Here is a 22544-nt window from a genome sequence, read left to right on the forward strand (position 1 = left end):
AGACAACTTCTTCTGTCTAAGTCCGCGGCTACTCTTAATGAGGAATTGCACAATGCAGACCGTTTTTAGAGAAGCTTGATAATAGAATCTACGCCTGGAGCGCACAATCTCTTTCCTCGTTATCTAGCTAACTCTCCCACCAAATTCAGTTTGAACTAAAATCTCCAAAGTTAGAATATCCATCCATGTCTATTGAAACAAGCATCAGATAAAGCGTGGCATATCCTTCTGAGAGTCCTCTGTCGCCCCTGAGCCTGGCGAGGACGCAACTAATGGCGATTTTCTCTCTGGCCACCATTTTGTCGTCTCCATTGGCATTGTTCTCATCAGACTTCCCATTTTCATTGTCAAAATCATTAATGTGTTTTATACACCGCCCCCTTTTTTTTTTTTTTTTTTGCAATGATAATTCTCAATTGGTGACAAGTTTAGGACTAAAAGTGTCAAATTAAATAAATTAAAGGACTAAATGTGTTTTACACAAATACATGCAGTATGTAATAACAGGACTAAACGTGTCAAAATTATAAAACATATAGGATCAAATATGTTTTTTGAAAAAATAAAGGACCAAGAGTGCAACACATCCATATTTATAGGATTGAAAATGAAAGAAATGTTCCTCTCACCTTCACGGTGGATGAGGAGGAAATAGTTGTGGTGCTAACATTGTGTTGTTTCATTTTCATGGAATTTATTCATGCACATCTCCCACGCCCTTATCCTACAAGCGAAAGAGAAACACAGAAAGTCATTCTCACTTCTTTATCTGCTCTAAGGGTGCTTTTCTTTTCTTCCTTGTTTATCACTCCAAAATACAGTGTTCATTACTAAAAAAGTATGGCAAAGTAGAAGACGCAAAATGGTTGGAATAAATTAGATAAGATACATGACATAGATCACAATCTGAAATTCAATAACTGAGGAAAAGAATACTAATTGCAGTTCAGCTTACATGCCTAAATACATGGATCATAATGAGCTAAGATTCTGAGAGGTGTATGAAGAATTCCACTTGGGTGTTGAGGCATCTTACTTTTGCAGTCGGCATAGTGGTTTGTTGGCACATGCATATACAACTTTGACAGAGGTGTAGGCTTTTCTTGTATACAAAGCGAAACCTCTGTGGAACGGCGCTCTTGCTTGTCCTGCCAATTGGAAGCAGATACCAACAGATTCTATATGCAAGAAGGGCAGAATAGCATCCAGCCGACAGCACAAGGTGGTGCAATTGTAGAGGATCATCATGTGCCATGTGACTCAAACCATCCCTAGCTTCAGCAACAATTTAACAAATGGATTCACAAACTGTCCTCTATCTCATCCGGTACATGCAACTTTTCAATGGCAGCCTGTTCGAAAGATGGCAGATTATAGAAGGTGAACCTCAGAAACTAGGTAGGAAGAGATGATAAGATGTCTGGAACAACAAGGGATTGAATCAAGTAGTCAGTGTTGCAAAGCGAACATCTAAGGTTTCTGTAACCACCACAAAACATACGAGTAGCACTCGGTGAAAGCCCTTCTCTTGCTAGGAAATTTTGGTGCTATTTTATGGATTCTAGCATCATTCATCAGGTGATAACCAGGCAAAATTTGTTGCAAAGTAAATTGCTATACAGACAAAAGAGGTGAGATGAAACTTGTTACCTTAATAGCAGCGACATCAGTTGCCGATGGCTTCAAATCCAATGCTAGTCCAAAATGAAGCATGGCTTTATCATACATGTTTTGCCGCTTGTAAATGCTACCCATTAATGCATAAACACTACTCTCACATGGGGCATACTCTTTCAGCTCCTCAAGAACTGCCAAGGCCCCATCAAGATTTCCCACGCTCACAAGGATGTTAGCCTTCTGGTACAGAGGGAGAGGGTTCTTCTTATCGGCTAAAACAGCTCTTTCCATCATCTCCAGTGCTTCATTATTTCTCTGTCAAAATTTAAGAGAGGAAGTTAATCAATGATGAAGTCCAAACTAATTCCAAGCTTTGGGATTTATTCATATAGTTCATCTAACCTTCAATGCATGCAAAGCAGTCCCAAGATAGGACATTATAACAGAGGAAAGCGGATTGATTTGGAAAGCCATCCGGAAATGATGCTCTGAGAATTCAAATTTCTCTTGTCTGAGATATATCATTCCAAGCCCATACCAGGCATTATAGTGTCTGGTATCTATACGAAGGGCACTCTGGTAGCTCTTTATACCATTTTCAAAATCCTCCAAGGCCACGTATCTGTGAATAAAGACTTTCCAGATTAAAAGGTAACACTCAGCAGTGTGTTAATCTACAGAAGGGGGATAGAAATTGTGATCCGTACTCATGGCCACACAAGGTGTGGGCATATGCAAATCTTGAATTTAATTGCACAGCTCGCTGGAAATTTTTAAGAGCAGATTCATGGTCTTTCTGTAAGCTATAGCAATTTCCCATAGCACACCTGCCATAGCACATTCAAAAAATCATAAAACAACACACAGAACAAGTCAACAGGTATACTAATTAAATATTTTTTCAGGCCACCAACATAAAAAAGCTGATTTAACATGGTCCTATAGGGTTCCCTCAATTAGGCCAAGCATTATGTCTGTAACAAGGTAGACAAAAGCAATCTATGCATATAGAGGATGATTTAATAAACTGCAATATGTGTGTGTGTATATATGCGAACACAAATAAGTAAAACAGCTAATATCTTCATCTATACATGGGAGCTAGAAATAACAAGTAAAGGTGAAGGTACCATGATTGAGGAGCTAAACGGTCAGTGGATATCAGCTCCTGAGCCAGGTAACTCAACTTCATATCTTCCTTCAAATGCTAAAACATGAAGGTAAATTGACTCAATAAAAAGTAAAACGCATAAGTTAAGCCAAAGAGCAACTGAATGACAATGACCATATTACATCTAAAGAAGATCAAGAGATATGACCATACTAAGAGAACATCAAATTTAGCCGTGGTCAAAATCCCAAAGCTCCTCAAATTAGAACTAAGCTCTTGTATGGACAAGTCTGATTCATTATAATTGTCAATAAATTACTTCATTGACGAAATGCTCCAAATCTCTGACTCTTATTATCATCTTTAAGCCAGCTTTTAAGTGATCTAAAATAACAAGATGCATACCTATCAACCTAAAAATGACATTACATCCAGAAAAGAAGAGGAAATCATTCTAGATTGGAGTGAGTTATCCAGGATACGATTATCATCCTTAATTTAAATGATCAGAGCAACACAGTTAGGGAAAAATAGGAGATATGAATGACATGTGCTTACAGACATACTCATATACAAGCACCAGATGGGAGTGGACCATAAATTTATACAGGTAGTATATTTGGCAAGGTAACCACAATTTGACACTGGAGCTAATGAATGAGATGTTGAAAAACAACAAAACAAACTTACGTATAAAACTGTAGAGTATATATCCATTCCCTCCAGACTGTACGGAGAGGCAGTACGTGCTAGACTGAAGGCACGATCAGCTTCAAGATAATCAACCATTTCAAAGTATGCTTTTCCAACCTGTCTTCCAGTAAGACGATATGCCACATGGTCAGATATAACTGTAAAGGTCCAAGGTGCTTATTCACAAATGCATAGGACTACCACAGATATCAAATCGCCAAGACTGAAGAAGAAAATGTATGAATAATGAGAAGTTCACGAGATCTATTGCATTAAAGCTATCTTAAATTACTTTTGGAAAGATAAACTTGGGATAAAGTTCTACCAGTACAAGTCTATAAAAGAAGCAGAGTCATCAGTCCAGGGCATAAATTGCCAAAATAGTATAGAGAGCAAAGAATCAATAAGTTTCAACTTCAGATTCATCAGTCTCGGGCAGGATTACCAAAATGGTAAAGAAAGCTAAGTTTCAAAGAATTTCGACTTCACAATCTATCTACCATTCATATATTTTTATAATTTTGACAGACAATTATTTTATTGTTATGTTATTTTATTTTCTTTTATTTGAAAAAGAAATTGATGTCAGATCAGAATAATATTCCGAAGTTAGAAGACCAAGAAAATGACAGAACATTTAAGCAACATAAGAACAAATAATGTCCCGTGATTTGCTTTTGGATTCGATATATGAAAAGATGCTTGGGATTTTATCAAATACTATTTAAGACCTCCTTATGATATAGGATAAATCTAGTCCATCTAGTCGTGTTTTAGAGGTAAAATAACTTGATAAGTAGAAAATGCTCTCCCAAAAATGGAGGAAAATAAAAAAGGTATAGTCTACCTGAGAGAGGACCCATCCAGTATTATAATGCTTTTGTGGAAGTTTGGTGTAGATATCTAGCGCATCCTGTCCAGAACAAGCATGATTATAACTTACATGGTGAGAAAATCAATGCCACCGACCAGTTTACTTCAAGGAGTTTGAACTACTACCTGACATCTGCAAAGGCAGGAAAGTCTAAAGCTTTCACCAAGAAGCCTTAAAAGACTCAGTATATCGGAAGCACCATCAATGACTCTCGAGCTGCTCAAAACAGCTGCACTCGAAGACCTGGTTGCTCCTTCTGGTTCAAGAGACCTATTATCAACGCCGGGGGACAAGCTCGACGAAGTGATGTTTAATCTAGAATCATCGTACGCATCATGATGAATTCCTAGGCAAGCAATATTTCTTTCGTCAGTCAGGTATAAATCAAATGAGGATCAAGATAGCAGCACAAGCAATAGTTTTTGATTTAGCCATCTCTTTCTCTTCAGACTTCACGCTTAACTAATTCGTTGGACAGTTGCATTGATCAATGCTTTAACAACTGTCAGTTAAACTTCATCATTATCAATGATTACTAATACTATGTAATCAGATTTATAACTTTAACCTCTTTACCATCCATAGTGAAAGCAGAAAAACACAAAAGTTGAATAAGTGGATTACTTTAAGTTAAATTTGACAAACTAACATTCACAAGGAATGTTGTCTGAACATTATGATTCAGCTGCTTACAATTGCTTGCTATTGTCCAGTAGTTTGAAACTAATCAAAGTCACATCACATGGAGTTTTTAGGCTTTCATACTTACATGCATATAAATGAACACACATTCCATCTAAAAGTCAAACTAAAATAATTAATTTATTTTAAAATGCTAAAAGTTTAATCACCTTCATCTGCAGTCTCACTTGCCCATGACTGACCCTTTCGAATTGTCAAAGAACGTGACGCCAAAGAGCTTGACTTAGAAGCTCCAAGATACTTGGAGGAGTGGCTAATTCCATTCCCAGAAACTACCGACGCATTTGAATTTGTGCTGACGGACTCTCCAGCAAGTCTCATGCTCCGTCGCTGGCCGGAATCAGAAAATAACCTCTCAGATACCTAAATGCATATAGATGAAACAAAACTTAGTAACGAGTAATAAAAGTGTAGGAACATATAAGAATGGATCCTATGAGGGTTGGTGTCCAAGCCAACTTCAAGCAGAAAAATGGGAAAAGTGACTTTTGCTAATAACAAGTACATACGAATTGCCAATTATGCGGAATCCAGTGGGACACAATATTGCAAAACACATCTGCATGTCTGCACATACTAGTGGGAAATACAAGAGTAGGAAAAGGATATGAACAAGATCTGGAATAAGACAAAATTTACTCACACACAGCTTAGCAGTCAACACTACAAAAGGGAAACACTGGGAAGTGAAGCAAAACTGAACTAAGTCTGAACTGTCAGCAATTAGCAATATTGCAAAGGACATCTGCACGTCTGCCCATTCTAGTGAGAAATGCAAGAGTAAGAAAAGGACATGAACAAGATCTGGAATAAGAGGAGACAAATATCCAAGAACAGGTGACCAAAATGAAAGAAAAGCATGCAACAAAATAATGATTGTGGCAGGCAGAACCAGACAAAGGAAGCAGTAAAATGTCTTAACCTTTCTTAATTTTCCCTCATCAACAAATTTTCTTCTAGGGCCTGCAACAGCAGAGTTCACTGTTACTCGTGGAGAGTTATCTGCTCCATATGTTCTCATGCTTGGACCATTTTGTTGTGCATTTCTACATACAGGTGGTGGAGCAACACCTGAAAACTGCAAGACATAAATAGTTTAAATTTAAATACAAGTATAACATAACTTCTAAAGAATCTACAAAAAACACATGCATGCAACAGAGACAACCAATCCTCTCAATCATAACTGAATGCTCTACTTCATTCTCCAATAGAAGTATCAAGCTCAATTTAATCTAAAGAAACAGAAAAGCATGATCCTATGTTTTGGCAAAATACAGGTCAGAATGTTTTCACATAGAAAGAAAAAAGAACAAAGAACATAATGTCAAAGTGAATAAGACCAACCTTCATCGTTCAGTTATAAAACACAGAATGAGCAGAAACATAAAAACCAAACACAATAGCCAGTGGGTTAGTCCTAAAACCATCAATGAAATAAAAAAGTGTCATGCTTGGTTCATAAGCAGGCAGCTTATTTAAAATAAGGCGAATAACAATTGTCACAACACGACATCTAGGATGAGAACAATGATTGCATCAGTTTGGGCCTAGGAAATGTACTAAAAACAAATAAATATTTTTCTTGAAGAAAAGAGGAAAAAACAACAAAGAATCAACCACGAGAAACCCCAAAAGCACAGTCTCATGCTATAAATGATTATACCTGTGACTGTGCAGCCATTGGTGAAGGAGTATTATAAAATGGCAAACTAGTGGGAGCACCATTCATAGACTGATTGGAAGTTGTCCCGTTTATATCCCGTAGGTTATTTCCATGTATGTGCTTCAATTTCCTGGGGCTAACATCTTCTGAGCTTAAATTCCTAGTAGAAGCAACATCATGCTCCTCACTAGGTGCATGCAAACTCTGGGAAGCCAATCCATGGTGCATGTATTGCTTTTGAATACACAGAGAAGCCCCTTCATCAAAGACTGAAGTTGCTTCTTCAGCAGCACCTGAAAATCATTCCAATTATCCAGATAAGAACATACAGATTAGAAATCCAAGATGTTGCGATATAATAACTGAAATGGAAGCAACACAGTCAAGTAAAGGTCTATGGCAAAGTTGTCGCACATAAGCACTAGGATGCCACTCTTAGAACCTGATTGCTCATACAAATGTTAAACAGATCTTCAGTTTCACTCAAGGCAGAATGCTGAAATGTCAGGGACACAGTATGAACACAATAAATGCACCCAATTCAGTATCTCTTTCATTTCTTCAGTGCAGAAGAAAGGAGTATGATAGGTGCTTTTGCAAGAGCATGGCTGAGTTTCACAGCTTGTTTTGGCTCAGGACAGCTGCAGGGTTCAAACATGCAATAACTGGAAATGGAAATAGATTTAGGCATTCACTAATTTTCAAGATATCTTTTGTCTTCATCTGTTTCAACACAAAAATGAAGAATGCACGCTAAGAATGCAGAAAATGATTAGTTTAATATTTCATATAATGATTACTCTAATTTAATCACACAGCCATGCATTACAAATAAAGGTCTCTATTGGACAATAAAAATAAGCATGCATCTTTAATGCTTTTTCAACTTTTCTAAGAGCCATGCTTGAGTCCATGTAAAATAGAAAAGCAGCCGGCCAAAAAAGGGAAGTCTCCGGAGTAAAAAGAGTAACACAAGGCTTTTTTAAACAGGACATCGGCAGACCACATGTTTTGATCAACTACACTGCCATAATTAGGGTGATTCCTGCTTCTGATTTTCTTTTTCTCTTATCATTTTAATGGAGACCATGACTTCATCATAACATAGATGTGATCACAATCTAAATCAGTTATTACAGTAGATTTCTTCACTTTTATAATAACCAGACAACATGAACTGCAACATATGCCGAACTTCCAGAATCATAAATCTGGACAGAGAGAGTAAAAATAAAAGATTTGCAAACCAACATGGAAAAGGAAAATGTATTTCATCTCTAAAAGGTTCATCAACTCAAATTATTATACCAATTCAGGGAAGAGACTACCATACACGATATCAAAGTAGCCGTCCAACTTTTATGCCAAATGAAAGAAAAGTGCACCATGCACAATGTTGAACTTCTCCTCGAGTTATCTCAAGTATTGAAATTAAAAAGACAAAAGCACCGGTCTAGTCTAGCTGTGCAAATAAATGGAGACAATGCAGAAGCTTTTAAAACTGGCACGAATGTATTCCATTTTGAGCACACACCGATCAGACTAAGCTGGTTTTAAGTGGTACGAATATCTTTAATTTTATCTTATATAATTACATTAACTATATTAAGCTAATATAGGTTTTCCCATTTATTTTACTGTTTTGCCCCTTCACCGATTTGCAGATTGCCTAGATTTGCTGCACTTTCTGGCATCAATCTTAACCTGTCATAACTCCAGACGAATTTCCTTCTTTCCCCGTTGGAAAGTATAAGATATGCCAATTGAACCCCCATGCAGATCCCTAAGCTTCTTACCATTAGAATAATCAATCTCTCATTCTCGCATCACAAGTTACAAAGGTCAGGGATTGAGAAATCAGATCTCCCATTCTATGTCCACCATTTACGAACTGACGGTGACAAAAATGGTAAAGGCAAGCTGTGAAAATCTAGGGAGCAGTAAACAAACTTTCCTTGCAAGCTCCCGCAAGAGTCCTCCTCCAATGTGGTCTCGGCGATATCTTACAGTGACAACAATAATAACACCACAAAAAGACAAGACTGTGGTTTTTCAGTTCAACTTTTTTCCTCACCTTCTTAGAAGTGTTTTAGAATAATTAATTTTAGATTGCATCTGTATTTCTATTATTGTGTAGAATTTATAAAGACTAAGGCGAATTAGAAAATTCAAGCCACTGGAATGATTGCTCAAGGTCCAGATGTTGGATGAAGTTCAGACTCAAACTTGTCCAATGTTTAGCTGGAATCTGCTTGTTTGCACCACTACCCAGTTCAAGAATTGGTAGCAGTGCAACACATGATGATCAAAACTTCAAAATTAATAGGCACTGTTTGGTAAAAGAAACGCTCTTTCTTCCCTTGGTGTTAAGTTCTCTACGCCTTCACTAGGTAAAGATCTCTGGTGCAGCTATAATCTAATTACAAAATGTGTTTATACACAATACAAAGTAGATTCAGGCCATCCGAACTCAAACGTCCTATTTTGAATCAAGTTTGCAGGTGGAAGTTGAAAAAGTGAACGATTTCAGAATCTCAACATTTTAGCCATCAAAAGTAGTTTTGGAGTTAATGTCGTTCCTCTAAGGGTACCTTTGGAGAGTTATTGTCATTTAGATAAATAAGATTTAATATGTGGACTTTACTATATATGCATAGACATATATATGTATTATATATGACATTATAATGAATATAGGTTCACAAAAAACATTATGTGTATTATTTATGTAGATACCACGTACACAACATTACATAAAATTATAAAGTATGCATGATTGTACCTTTAATTCGTTGCTTTGATGAACCTCAACTTAAAGCATTAGAACCATCAACCTATCTATTCTAGCTTTTATATCCCAAGACGGTAGCCAAACACAAGCATGAAGAAAACCTTAAAAGAAAGAAGCTTGAAAAAGCCATTCACTTTACTGGACAGAGCTAAAAGGCAAGTTAGAGGCCAGTGAACAATTACTAGAAACCAAATTAATACACTGAACATACCTAATATACAAAGTTCCTCATAAGCAGCCCATAATAATGGATCCAGTGATAAAGCTTGATTAAAGTGATTAATAGCACTCTGCCTTCTGTCCGTATACCTGAAACAATTATTATGACATGATGATAATAAATCAACATCTTGAAGTATGAGAATTACATTTTTAAACACAAATTGATATATCGGAGCACAAGTTCTGTCTTTTCATCTTTGCATGATAATCGGGCTAACAGAAAAATATAAGACAGTGGGTTACACACCCAAACAACAGAAACATTAAACAAGAGAAAACGACATTGTCTTGTGACTTCCAGCTTGCTGCAACTCTCATCTTATTTGTGCATTTTACAGCAGAAGCTATCACTTTCCCTTCCTATTTCTCCAGCCACAACTGTACAAGTTTATACTAGGAAGAATAGAAAGAAAACTTGTATTCGAGTTTTTACAGAACAAACTAATGCATAAACAACACTTTGCATGTCATTTTGTAAGTCTTCAGTGGTTATGCCTCTAAGCATGCTCCCAAATGTTTTACTTTTTTTTTTTATTTACTAAATCAAAGTAAAATACATCAATGTTCCTGTTCTGCACTATCACAATGCTAAAATCCATCATGACATGCTTTCACCTCGTTCTCCTGTTAAATGGATGTCTCAAGGACCGACATATCAAGACTGGGTAGCCAGTTTGAGTGATAGGAGAGAGATTTAGGGTCTATGTATTAGGAGGACTTTTACCCTGAGAAACGTATTGCTGGGAGATTGATGAGATTACAGGTAGCTTGAGAGGAGATTCTCAAAGAATGTTTAGCTGATCTCATGATAAACTAGGACACACTCATTTATCAACTGTCATTAGTGATCAAGTGGCACCAAAAGGCCAGCAGCATAGTGGCCAACATGCAAAGGAAAGGGACTTTACTATCATTAAGAAAAAGGAACAAAAGAAAAGGCATGGACCTTCAGGGAAAAATCTGCAGGACAATTTCCCTAAAAATAATAAGATTCTATTATCAAGTGAACGAGATAGTCCAACTTTTTGTCTGAGAGTTATTAGCATTCGAGACATGTGGTTCAAATGGTTCCAGCAATATATTATATGTTGCTTCCAAGGTCCAAACTTGTTAACAGCACAAGTTTCAATTAAGTTAGTCAACCTATCACTGCCAGTCATTTCTTCTAACAATAAAAAGCTAAATATGACTTCACCACCAAAAAACAGTACACAATTAAAATATGCAACAACTTTGCCATAAAGAGCAGAAAAGAAACTACAGCATTTTATATGGAAAATGCGAGCGCGAAGTCGTCAATTTAGTCTTATAATGATAGTTTACAAGTTAATAATTACATTCTGGTGACACCCATAAATGGAAATACAATCCAGCTCTATTAGCTTGATTGATGCAATTGACATGAAATGGAACAAATTGCATGAAAATTTGAGCATTGAAGAATTGAACATAACATGTTAAGAACCTGTATACAAGTCCAAGAAGATAATGCCCAGCAGCTCCATTTGGAACCTGCAACAAGAAAATAACACACTACTCAACCTCCAGAAATGATCATTTCAGCAAATAACATGCATAGAACAAAATAAGTGCTACAATAATTATAACAGCAAATTTCAAACTCAAATAAATAGTGAATGACAGGAGTTCTATTACTTTGTAAAATGAATTACATGTGCTTGCCTGGATCATATTTAATAAGCATACCTCTGAAGACTCATTAGGGGATAATGCTGCTTCTGCTTCATTCATTAGATCCATCTGAAAGCATGACAGTGCAAACAAGTAGCGGCACTGAGGCATATGTGTCCCTTAAAAGCAAAGACAACATCAATAATGAACTAAAGCATTTTCCAAGAGAAGTGAAATAATATCTAAGTACAGGATCCCACAAAGACATGAGAAAAATTGATCATATGAGATTCATTTAAGGAGGATCAGCTGGCCAAATTAAGATGAGAAGACCAGCGCCACATACCCTTTAAAATGTGGTAAGCACAGTGTGCCTGATTGTTTTGCAAGTAACAGCTAGCAAGCAGCTGCATGTTTTTCTGCAATCAATTGAAAATAGTCCAAAACTTGTCATCTGTATAATTCATTAAACATCTGGAGCTAAAATCATAAAAGAAAATTGCAATTGTGGCTTTCAATATGCATCACCAATTCATTTTATGCAGCAAACATAATACGAAATGACCAGAAAACTCATTCCAACAAAAAGCTATGACCCATGCCATTTTCACTAAAGTACTAAACACAAGAAAGTTCCACATTTCACTCACAGTTTGAACCAAGCCAAACCCTAAACCTGACTGTTGTTTCAAACGAATTAGAACTGAAATAATACATATTCGGGTCTACACCCCATATCAAGATGTTGCTCGCTCCTAAAACTGGCTCCAGTACAGTGAAAGGATGTCTGAACTACATGGCATTACAACTTCCCACCAATAGTCTCAATTACTTAGCTTCTCCACATTCAATATCAGAACTCAGGAATCAGAAATAAGTTCTCTGTATACTTATCAACAGAAATAGATTCATACCATTTACAATAGACAAGCAGGCAATTTGAATTACCCAAACTACAAAAGATGCATCGTTCCCATATTCAGCTCAAATCTGAATAGGTAGCAACTTCAAAAAAATCCCAATTAGGTCAAGTGCATCAATATATGTAATTATGAAGACACAAGTAAAAGCAAACGCAAACGCAACTTGCAGCAGAAATTGGATCCATTCTAAAGATTCTAAACTGCATTTGAACTTTTATTCGCCACCCATTATTCAAAAATGATTCACTGCTGACCTCAGAAGGGAACTCAGCGCAGAGGCGCTCGCACATGAAAATGGCATTACGGTACATCAGCTGCTGTAGGCTGTTCCGTATACAATCCGTAAGTATAGCCTCCATTTCTACCGTACATATAGAGGACCGAGAAACCGCTTCAATCAGACGATTTGTCCACTTTATTGGCCACCCACTACGTATTGGGAGATCTTATGCACTACGCAGACAGAAAGAGGGAGAAGAGATTTGAAAGAAAATTCGCTCGACTATCACGAAATATAATTCCACTGAGAATTAACCCGAAAATAAACAAAATTCGGGAGATATAACTAATAAGTGAGGAATAGATTCAAGGAATTAGGCATGAAAATTTAAAATAACCTCTATCAGTATCATCAAATTCCGTGAAAAACCCCCCATTTCACCAAAACCCTAACTCTTCAAATTTTGAAAAAGGAAAGAAATTGCTTTTAATCCCACGAGATAGGGGCTATGCATTTCTAACCCCGTATTTTGTTGAAAATTTCAATTAGGTTCCTCATTTTAAAATACTAGGCGAGTTTAGTCCTTTCCATATTAAGCTTAATAGCCAATTACATTTCCCACCAAATTCACTGAGGAGACGTTGCTTATGTAATAAAATTAATTTATCTCCAATTTCATAGTAATTTTTTGTATCTACAAGAAAAATTAATTAATTTATATATATTTTAAATTTCAAATAAATATATAAAAAATCTTTGATGATTCACTGTATAAATACAGTTCTATTATAAAATCATATAATATTGTAGCAATATAAGAATTGAGAGGAAGGAAATATTATTCTTATGTCATTTCTTGTTCATCTTAATACAAAAGAAATGGCCTAAAGGCTTTAAAATTGTAACCAAAGGTCTCATCATGATGACGAGAGATGAATCATAAGGGTTTATGATTTATGACGGCGAGTAAAGAGCATGAGACCTGAAGACGAACATCCACAAACTCTGAAATTCATAACAAGTTCAGAAAATTAATTTTTATTTGACTAATTTATACAATTTTTTAAACAAACTACACCAGCTAAACGAACATGTCTATTAAATTTGTTGACATTAAATATTACATTCATTTTCTAATTGTGTTTATTGTTGATAATAAAATTTTAGAATAAATTATCGATTAAAGTTTCAAATAAACTAATTAATAATTCAGTCTTAAAGTAAAGTTCATAACAAATTTGGACATTATATATATTCTAAATAATATATTGTGCAACGCCAAACTTGGCTTTACGCATCATGATGAAATGATCCAAGATAAACTGAACTTTGTCCTTTATTTTGGATTTGCTAAATAGGTTAAGACATGTTCAGATATGGTCTTTTAAGAGACTGGTCCATGTCAGGATCCATGACTGTTCCAACCAATAGAAGTGTTCTAAGCTACCTAAGTCCTGCTCGTCCATGTAAAAATGGGCCTCCACCACATGTAATACTCAACATCATAATGAATGCACACAACAAAAATGCACAATAGAGCAAATCCAAAAGGCTCTTTGTCACGATGAAATATTGCAATCATGAGAGTTCCATGTTTTTATTAGCATCAATCCTTTAGGTTGGCCCAAATATGTAATAGATTTCTCCATAAACAAGAGATTTTTCTACTAACGTGGCAGTTTCAATTCCTACTTCCATTGGTCATGGATGATGTAACATACAGTTGGACTAATGTATTTCATGAAAATAGATTTCTCCAAGAATCTGGGGATATCAAGATCATGCTCAACCAACCCTACAGTTGTCTCATCTGATTCATATAATGAGAGTATAACTAGTTAGGTCAAACGAGGTAACTTACGTGAATTACAATACTTACTCGGTCCACTCAGCTCACTAACTTGTCAAATGCATATTATACGTTCTCATAAATTATCAACATATTCTTGCTTTATTCTTCTGCAAAACTATTACTAAATTAAGTATTAAAGTGTTAAATTCTAAAAAATCTTACAATTCTCGATCGGCCCTTTGTTCTTTTGGAGTACTGCTGACTCTAGTAATTATCAACAATCTAATTATAATTTATAAATAACCTAAACCAATTATTTAAATGGATAAACAACTACCATCAGAATAAATAAATACTCATATATTGTTGGAATTTGAACCTATAACTTAATAAATATACAGTCTAAACTTGTTAACTGAGTCATTAGCGAATTAATTCCGCTTTCTATTAAAAATTCAAATATAATCATTATTTGATTGTAAAAATATCTCAAAATAGACCCAATTGAGTTTGTATTGCTTGACCATTCAAGATAAATTAATTCTTTTATATTATGACATGGGTTGGGCTATGAGACTTTTCTCTTTTGGGTTTTCAAATTAATTAAAATTGAATACCTAAATTTAGAGTCATATAAGAGAAATTTGAAAATGAGATGTGAGGCGCCAAATTCGGCCAAACCAAGTTGATTTGGTCTCCTGGCGAAATTATTTATGATCCCACCAAGTATTATTCCATTGGGTTGTTATATTATTATATTAAAAATAAAAGGGAAAATTACACGCTCATCCATTTGAACTTTGATGTAATTATACATAAATTTTATGTAATTTGAAAAATTATATTCGGTGCCTATGAGGTTTGCTTCCATCTATAAAATAAGTTACTTCGTTAGTCAATTTTATTGAATTTGCTGATATTAATAAAAAAAAATAGAATAAAAATCTATATTAGCTCCGATTGACTTATTATTCATTTATTGCAAGTCAAATAATTTTTTTTGATGATTAAATTATCCTTATACATATTCATCCGTTAATGTATGTTAGGAGGTATATTTTCATCGTTATAAGCGTGATTTAGTCAAAAAGAATTGTTTGACCTGCAATAAGTCAGTAATAAGTCAATCGAGGGTGTTCGGTGAATTTTAACTAACGAAATGACCTATTTGTTAGACGGAAGCAAATTTAAGAGTTTTAAATAATTTTTCAAACTACATGAGTTTAAGTATAATTACACCAAATCTCAGAGGAGAGGAGTGTCAAAATAAAGGGTAATGCAATTTGGCCGAGTGATAACGGAAATGAACAATTTATCCCTAATAAAAAGAATAACAATTTAACCCCTTATATTTTAAAAAATAAAGTAAGAAAACTTCTCAAGTGGTTGCGGGTGTTGCACATGCTTTTCTTATTATTTTTTTTATATACTTTTTTGTAACATAACTTTTACATTATTTAAAAGTGTTGGATTTAATTTGAATCAACTTCAAATTTGAGTAACAGATCTATGTTCTATATTTTAATTCATTCCGATCAAAAGTATAGAACTATAGATAGTAAATTCAGTAATATATATTTATATAAAACTTAATCAAAATATATATGTAATATTTTATATATAATTATAAGGATAAATATCATTTTTGGTCCCTCAACTATGTCACTTATTTAGATTTGATCCCTCATCAGACTTAGTCCCTCAACTTTATAGATTCCATCAATTCTGGTCCCTACCTTTATCTATCCATAAGTTTTAATGGGTTTATGTAGAAAAAGAAAAATTGCTGCCAAAAGGACTTGAAACCGTGACATAGCATGAAAGAATGGGTAGCCTCACCACTCCACCAAGTACAACACTATATTGTTCTATTAAATGAAATATTTCTGATCTATTATTAAAATATAACCAACTAAAATAATATAAACCCCAAACAATATCATAAATCACAGCACATAAAAGTTTATGACATTGTTTGGTGTTTGTGATATTTTGATTGGTTTTATATTTTAATTTTTGTTATCAAGATATATAGAATGACAATAATTGATGTTGGTTGATTTTAATTTTTTTTTTGCATTATGTGTAAAAAATATTTCATTTAGTAAAATGGTTAAGTAGTGTACTTAGTGGAGTGGTGAGGTCATCCATTTTTTAGATTAGGTCTCAGTTTCTAGTCGTTTTGGCAGCAAATGTTTTTTTTCCACACATGGGGACAAAATGTCTTGAATTAATTAAGCTTGTTTAAGAAGTATTTTTTCCCCAAATAGTATCCAATTTAAGTTGTCTCTATTTTTTACTGTTTTTTTTTTACAAATTACACCCACTTTTGTACTGCTACAACGTCCAACTTATTTTACAAAAAATTACTTCTATAAAAGTAGAAATTTTTACAAATATCTCTCAATTTAATTAGCTTAAAAGCAAAAGTCATAAATTAAAAATACTCTTTTCAACAATAAATTGATAAAATATATTTTTTAAACTATTACAAATACTGCCTTGATATAACTTGATGTGCCTAAAACTGAATCAATAGAAAAAAACAAAAGAAACTTAACACAAAAATGGAAGAATTTCGAGTCCACAGAAAGACTATCAAAGAAAATGAGAAAAAGTACAATTTTAATCCTGTAATATGGAGCTGACATTTTTTGTCTCGCATGAATAGAAATTCAGAATTTAGTCATTTAATTTTAAAATTTTGGCAATTTTCATACTTTTCGACCAATTTAGTCTGAAATTTGCATATAATTTGCACATGATCCAACTAATTCAATTTTGTCCTCTAATATAGGGATGTTGGCATTTTTAGTCCTATAAGTTATAAAAGTTGGCCTTTTAATTTGGTTCTGTATGCATGATTTAAAGAACTAAAATTGCAATACTATAAGAAAAATGACTCAATAGTTACAAAAAAAATTAATGTTAAAATCAACGTTAAACTCATTAGCAAGTAAAATTTTTGTTGTTAATCTACAGTATTTGATATATATTTTAAACACTTTGTTGCTAAACTTGTTAGTAAGTAAATTTTTTTTGTTAAATTTTTAGCAAGTAAATTTTTTATATTAAATAATATAAATTAGCAAGGAGAATATTACTTGCTAATTAGTTAGCTTGACGCTAATTTTTTTTTCTTTGCTATGGAGCCAATTTTTTATAGTACAATTTAATTAATTATGTGCAAGTCACATGCAATTTTTAGGCCAAAAAGTATTAGCATTGACAAAATTATAAAATTACAGGACTAAATTTCAAAAATAAATTTGCACAAGACCAAAAATGCCACCCCTCAATTATAGGACTAAAATTAAAATTAAAAGAAAATTATAGAATTGTTGCAAACAGAAAAATAAATAAGTAAATTCAACTAGGGTCGAGGAAGTGGTAAGGATGCTGCCTACACAGAATGAGTTAGAAGTAGAACACGCAGTTTGACTAATGCCAATTTCGCAGAATTTACTTAATGCAGACTGACAGAGTAGTGGTTTGAATGCTGTCAGGCCCAATCTTTTTGTTTCTTCTCTTTGGGTGGTGGAATAGGGAAGGGGGTGTGGGTGTGGGGTTCTATATATTAATAAGAAAATTGCAAGTGGTATGTGTGAATGCTGTCAGGTCCAATGTTTTGTGTGCAACTGGAGGAGAGGCTGCGGAATGAATGGTGGGGGAGTTCGTCCATATCTATATAGAGGCCTCAAGGAATGAGCAAAGAAAACCCAGCAAACAAGAATAATAAAACAGTGAACTAAGGTCATAAGGATCATGACAAGTTATGTAACTGTTGAGTGTTTGATCTTCTTGATGTTCTTCTGCTTTGCAAGCAATCCTGCAACGTGCTCGATCAACGAAGTAGATTTACGCGCACTGCTGTTGTTCAAGGAAAACATTGTCGATTCAAGAGGGGTGTTAGACTCGTGGAGATACAATGGAACTGCCAACTACTGCACTTGGAAAGGCATTTCTTGCAGCAGCATGCATAGAAGAGTTGTGTCCATCGACCTCGATTCTCAAGGCTTGGTGGGATCCCTTTCGCCTCATCTAGGTAATCTTTCCTTCCTCAGGAGCATCAATCTCCAAAACAACAGCTTTCATGGCCCCATCCCGCAAGAACTCGGTCGCCTAGGACGACTTGAGTACATAAAATTTAGTAACAATTCTTTTGATGGAGAGATACCGAGAAACGTGTCCCAGTGTCAAAATCTTTACTATCTTGACTTGATAGACAATAAACTTACGGGAAACGTGCCGTCTGAGCTCAGTTCTCTGTTGAAACTTGAAGTTCTAGGCCTATCAAAGAACAATCTTTCAGGAACTATCCCATCATTCATCGGCAACTTTACGTTTCTGAGAGAACTTTCCTTGGCCAATTGTGGCTTCCTGGGAGAGATTCCTGAGTCATTAGTCCATCTCCAAAATCTGGAACGCCTCAGCTTAGATAAAAACAGGTTAATTGGCATAATCCCATCTGGTCTTTACAATATCTCTACTATTCGTTACTTTTCTTTTTATTCTAACCAGCTCCAAGGAACCATTCCTTCTGATATTGGCTTCACACTTCCTAATTTACGGTATCTTAGTCTTGGTGACAACAATTTTACTGGATCTCTTCCAGTTTCCTTGTCAAATGCTTCTTTTCTTCAAGCCATAGGCTTATTTGAAAATAGGTTTACTGGGCCAATGCCAAAGAATCTTGACAGACTTTCGGATCTATGGGTCTTGTCCATTGCATTAACTGATATTGAAGATGACATCAGTTTTATTTCAACCTTGACAAACTGTACTAGACTCAGAGCTATTGATATCTTGGGTAATTTTTTAACAGGTTCGTTGCCACATTCCATTGCCAATCTCAGCACTCAATTAAGCATATTATCCATGTCTAGAAACCTGATACACGGAACCATTCCTTCAGGAATAGGAGACCTTACAGGACTGAGTGTTTTGAATCTTGCATCCAATCTTTTTAGTGGCCCTATCCCTTGGTCCATTGGTGGACTCACTAAGTTGCAAGAAATTTACCTAGACGATAACAAATTTACGGACGAGCTACCATCTTCACTCGGTAACTTGACTCTGTTGAACTTACTTTATGTCCACAAAAACAACATTTCAGGAAGCATACCTCCGAGTCTTGGTAACTGTTATGATCTTTTAATATTATATCTTTCTAATAATAACCTCAGTGGTCCAATACCCAAACAAATAGTGAGTCTTTCTTCGATTTCTATTTTCCTTGATCTATCCAACAATAACTTAGTGGGTTCTATTCCATCTGAAGTGGGTTCCTTGAGAAATCTTGGAGGCTTAGATTTTTCGAACAATAGATTATCTGGTCTTGTTCCAAGCACTATAAGCAGTTGCATAAGCTTGCAACAACTTTACTTAGGCGGAAACTCATTTCATGGTGAAATACCACAAGGGTTGAGCAGGTTGAAAGTCTTACAAGAGTTGGACCTTTCAAGAAACAGTTTTTCAGGGCTCATACCGAGTTTCTTGGGAGAGCTAAGTTTAGCAAAGCTGAATCTTTCATTCAATAAGCTTCGAGGGCCAGTTCCAGTGGAGGGGGTCTTCCGAAATGTTAGTGCAGTTTCACTTAAGGAGAACACTGAGTTATGCGGAGGCATTTCAGAGCTGAAACTTCCTCCTTGTCCACCAACGAATCTCAAGAAGAAAAACTCTCACATCCCATTGAAAATCATAGTTCCTGTTTCAGTTTCTGGAGCCATATTCATTGCTATCATAGCATTCTCATACCTATTCATTCAGCGCAAAACAAAATTAAGAAACGACCTATATACCTCGTCGTTTGAAAGCCAGTTTCAAAGACTTTCTTACGCAGACCTTCTCAAATCCACAGATGGATTCTCTGAAGCTAACATGATCGGGTCCGGGAGATTTGGGTCAGTTTACAAAGGAAGCATCGACAATGGGAACACAACAGTAGCAGTTAAAGTGCTCAAACTAAACGTTCGAGGAGCACACAAGAGTTTTACGAGGGAATGCGTGCTGAGAGGTTTGAGACATAGAAACCTCTTGAAGATACTAAGTATCTCAGTTAGCATTGACTATCAAGGCAATGATTTTATGGCATTGATTTATCAATTCAAGGCTAACGGGAGCTTGGACAAATGGCTGCACCTGGATACTGACGGACGACATGAGAATATGCCGTATCTTACTCTGATGCAGAGGCTGAATATCGCCATTGATGTTGCATCTGCGGTTGAGTATTTGCATAATGGCACCGACTCAGCTGTAGTGCATGGTGATTTGAAGCCAAGCAACATACTGTTGGATGATGATATGACTGCCCATGTTGGTGATTTTGGACTGGCCAAAGTGATATCCAATGTTTCAAGCGGCTTGGCAACTGCTGAAAGCCATTCAGTAGCAATAAAGGGAACTATTGGCTATATTGCTCCAGGTTTGGCTTCCTGGCCTTTTCTTTTACTCCTCTGCATATGAAAAATTAATTATTATGACATCTTTTGCAAATTATTATAAATACTGATTAAATCCCTCATTTTTTCTAAATTACAAAAACCTTACCTATGTTTTCACATTAAAACAATATTTACAAATATCTCCATTTTGTGATTAAATACAATCTTAGGATTTCCAGAATAGAACATTCATATCCCACTAAATAAATGAATTGAGATGAATTTGAATGTTATAAATTAGAAAGTTAGGAAAACTCGTATTTGATTTTTGTACTTAATCATATATACAGATTGAGAAATTTTTCTCCTTTCAAAGAAATTAATGTACTCTCTTGATTATTTTGTCAGAATATGGAATGGCTGGTACTGTTTCGATACAAGGGGACGTATATAGCTACGGTATTCTTTTATTGGAGTTGTTTGCAAATATAAGACCGACAAGTGATGTACTAATTAGTGATCACGCAAGTCTTCACAATTTTGTCGCCACTAAATTAGAATTAGATCGTGTAATGGAAATTGTGGATCCGCTTATCTTGCAAAAAGAACATCACATGATCAATAGTAGTATTAGGGGTTGTGTGGCTTCTATACTAGGAATTGGAGTGGCGTGTTCGAGAGATTTACCTCAAGATCGAATGGTGATAACAGATGTTGTTAGCCAACTTGGACAAATAAGAATGACAATTCTAGCTAAAAGGTTGAGACCTCACAATTAAAAAATTATAGGTTCATGTTCTGTTGTAAGTTCAAGTTCTAAAAATGTGAATCTATATTTACGATTCTTGTTCTTTTCTTTTAATATGCTGTATTATATATTTAATGTTTATTTATAATAAAATTAAAAATATGAAAAATTATTTAGTATATACACTGACTCCCTTGAGGTTTGCCATATATAATCACAAGTAACCCCTATTGTTGTTTGAAATATTTCCTAAAATTAATGATTGTTTAAAAAATACTCCTCGTAAAAGCCCATTATAGAGGAACAATTCATAAAAGTTTTTCTTGAATGATAACATACATGCTAAAAAAGCTAGGATCTCATATCCTGAGTCATGTATCAATCTGTGCTCCTCTACAAGTATAAGGCTAAGGAAATGGGTTAATTACACTTTGGTTCCCTCTAAAATACTAACTTAGGCTTTTCTCCCAAAAAGTTCCCTCTACAAATTTCGACTATATATTTGAAACAATTAGTGTCAGATGATAATAAGTAACTTCTTGAAGTATACACATCATGCCTAATTCCATCATTCTAACTAAACAAGCTCTCAAAAATTAGGCATATGATATGAGGGCTAAAGTTTTAAAGGAGAACTCACGTCTGTAATTTGAAGACAAAGTATCTCAGTTTTTTATTACCGCATGTCGTAGTTGAAGACAGAGTGTCTAAATTTTTAAAGAATAACTCCCTCTGTAATTTAGAGAGGGAAAAATTTCTCTCTCTAATTCCATAAAAAATAACAACTAAGTTTTCGAATAATTCATTTCTTATTTTGTCTGTAAAGAAAAAATACTTTTCTATATATTGTATATACTTAATAAGGGGTCATATCTTTAATAAACAACATATTCTATTTTAAATAGATTATTTTATAACCAAATTACACTCATACGTATTCACGTGTTAATGCATATAAAGAGGTATATTTTCAACGTTTTAAGGTACGTTTAGTCCAAAAAAAATATTTGACTCTAATAAGTCAGTAATTAGTCAACCGAGAGTAAATATCAATTTTCATTCACTTTTTTAGTTAATATGAACAAATTCAAAGAATTTTAATCAATAAAGGGATTTATTTGTTAGATGTAAGCAAATCTTAGAGTGCTAGATGTAATTTTTTAAATC

General features: G+C 34.7%; 2 protein-coding genes across 3 annotated transcripts; one reads left to right on the plus strand and one right to left on the minus strand.

The window, feature by feature from the left end:
• On the minus strand, positions 524-12925 carry LOC105158321 (cell division cycle protein 27 homolog B). Of its 2 annotated transcripts, none has more exons than XR_847516.2 (17): positions 12486-12590; positions 11655-11727; positions 11384-11487; positions 11142-11188; positions 9666-9763; positions 6664-6956; positions 5920-6075; positions 5147-5360; positions 4421-4641; positions 4269-4334; positions 3419-3538; positions 2748-2824; positions 2325-2444; positions 2020-2239; positions 1651-1932; positions 1037-1352; positions 524-724 (listed from the first exon to the last, which is right to left on the minus strand). XR_847516.2 is itself a non-coding variant. In XM_011075041.2 (17 exons), the coding sequence occupies exons 2-17, from the start codon at positions 12588-12590 to the stop codon at positions 1302-1304; spliced, it is 2247 nt and encodes a 748-aa protein (XP_011073343.1). In that variant the 5' UTR covers positions 12591-12684; positions 12849-12925; the 3' UTR covers positions 854-1301. The 2 variants fall into 2 exon arrangements, 1 of the variants encoding a protein (XP_011073343.1); XM_011075041.2 differs by lacking the exon at positions 524-724 and adding an exon at positions 12849-12925 and having other exon boundaries at positions 854-1352; positions 12486-12684.
• Positions 17849-21491, plus strand: LOC110011725 (putative receptor-like protein kinase At3g47110). The gene is made up of 2 exons (XM_020692671.1): positions 17849-20670; positions 21038-21491. The coding sequence occupies exons 1-2, from the start codon at positions 18009-18011 to the stop codon at positions 21406-21408; spliced, it is 3033 nt and encodes a 1010-aa protein (XP_020548330.1). The 5' UTR covers positions 17849-18008; the 3' UTR covers positions 21409-21491.

Source organism: Sesamum indicum, linkage group LG3 (genome assembly GCF_000512975.1).
Source record: "Sesamum indicum cultivar Zhongzhi No. 13 linkage group LG3, S_indicum_v1.0, whole genome shotgun sequence".
Lineage (NCBI taxonomy): Eukaryota > Viridiplantae > Streptophyta > Magnoliopsida > Lamiales > Pedaliaceae > Sesamum > Sesamum indicum.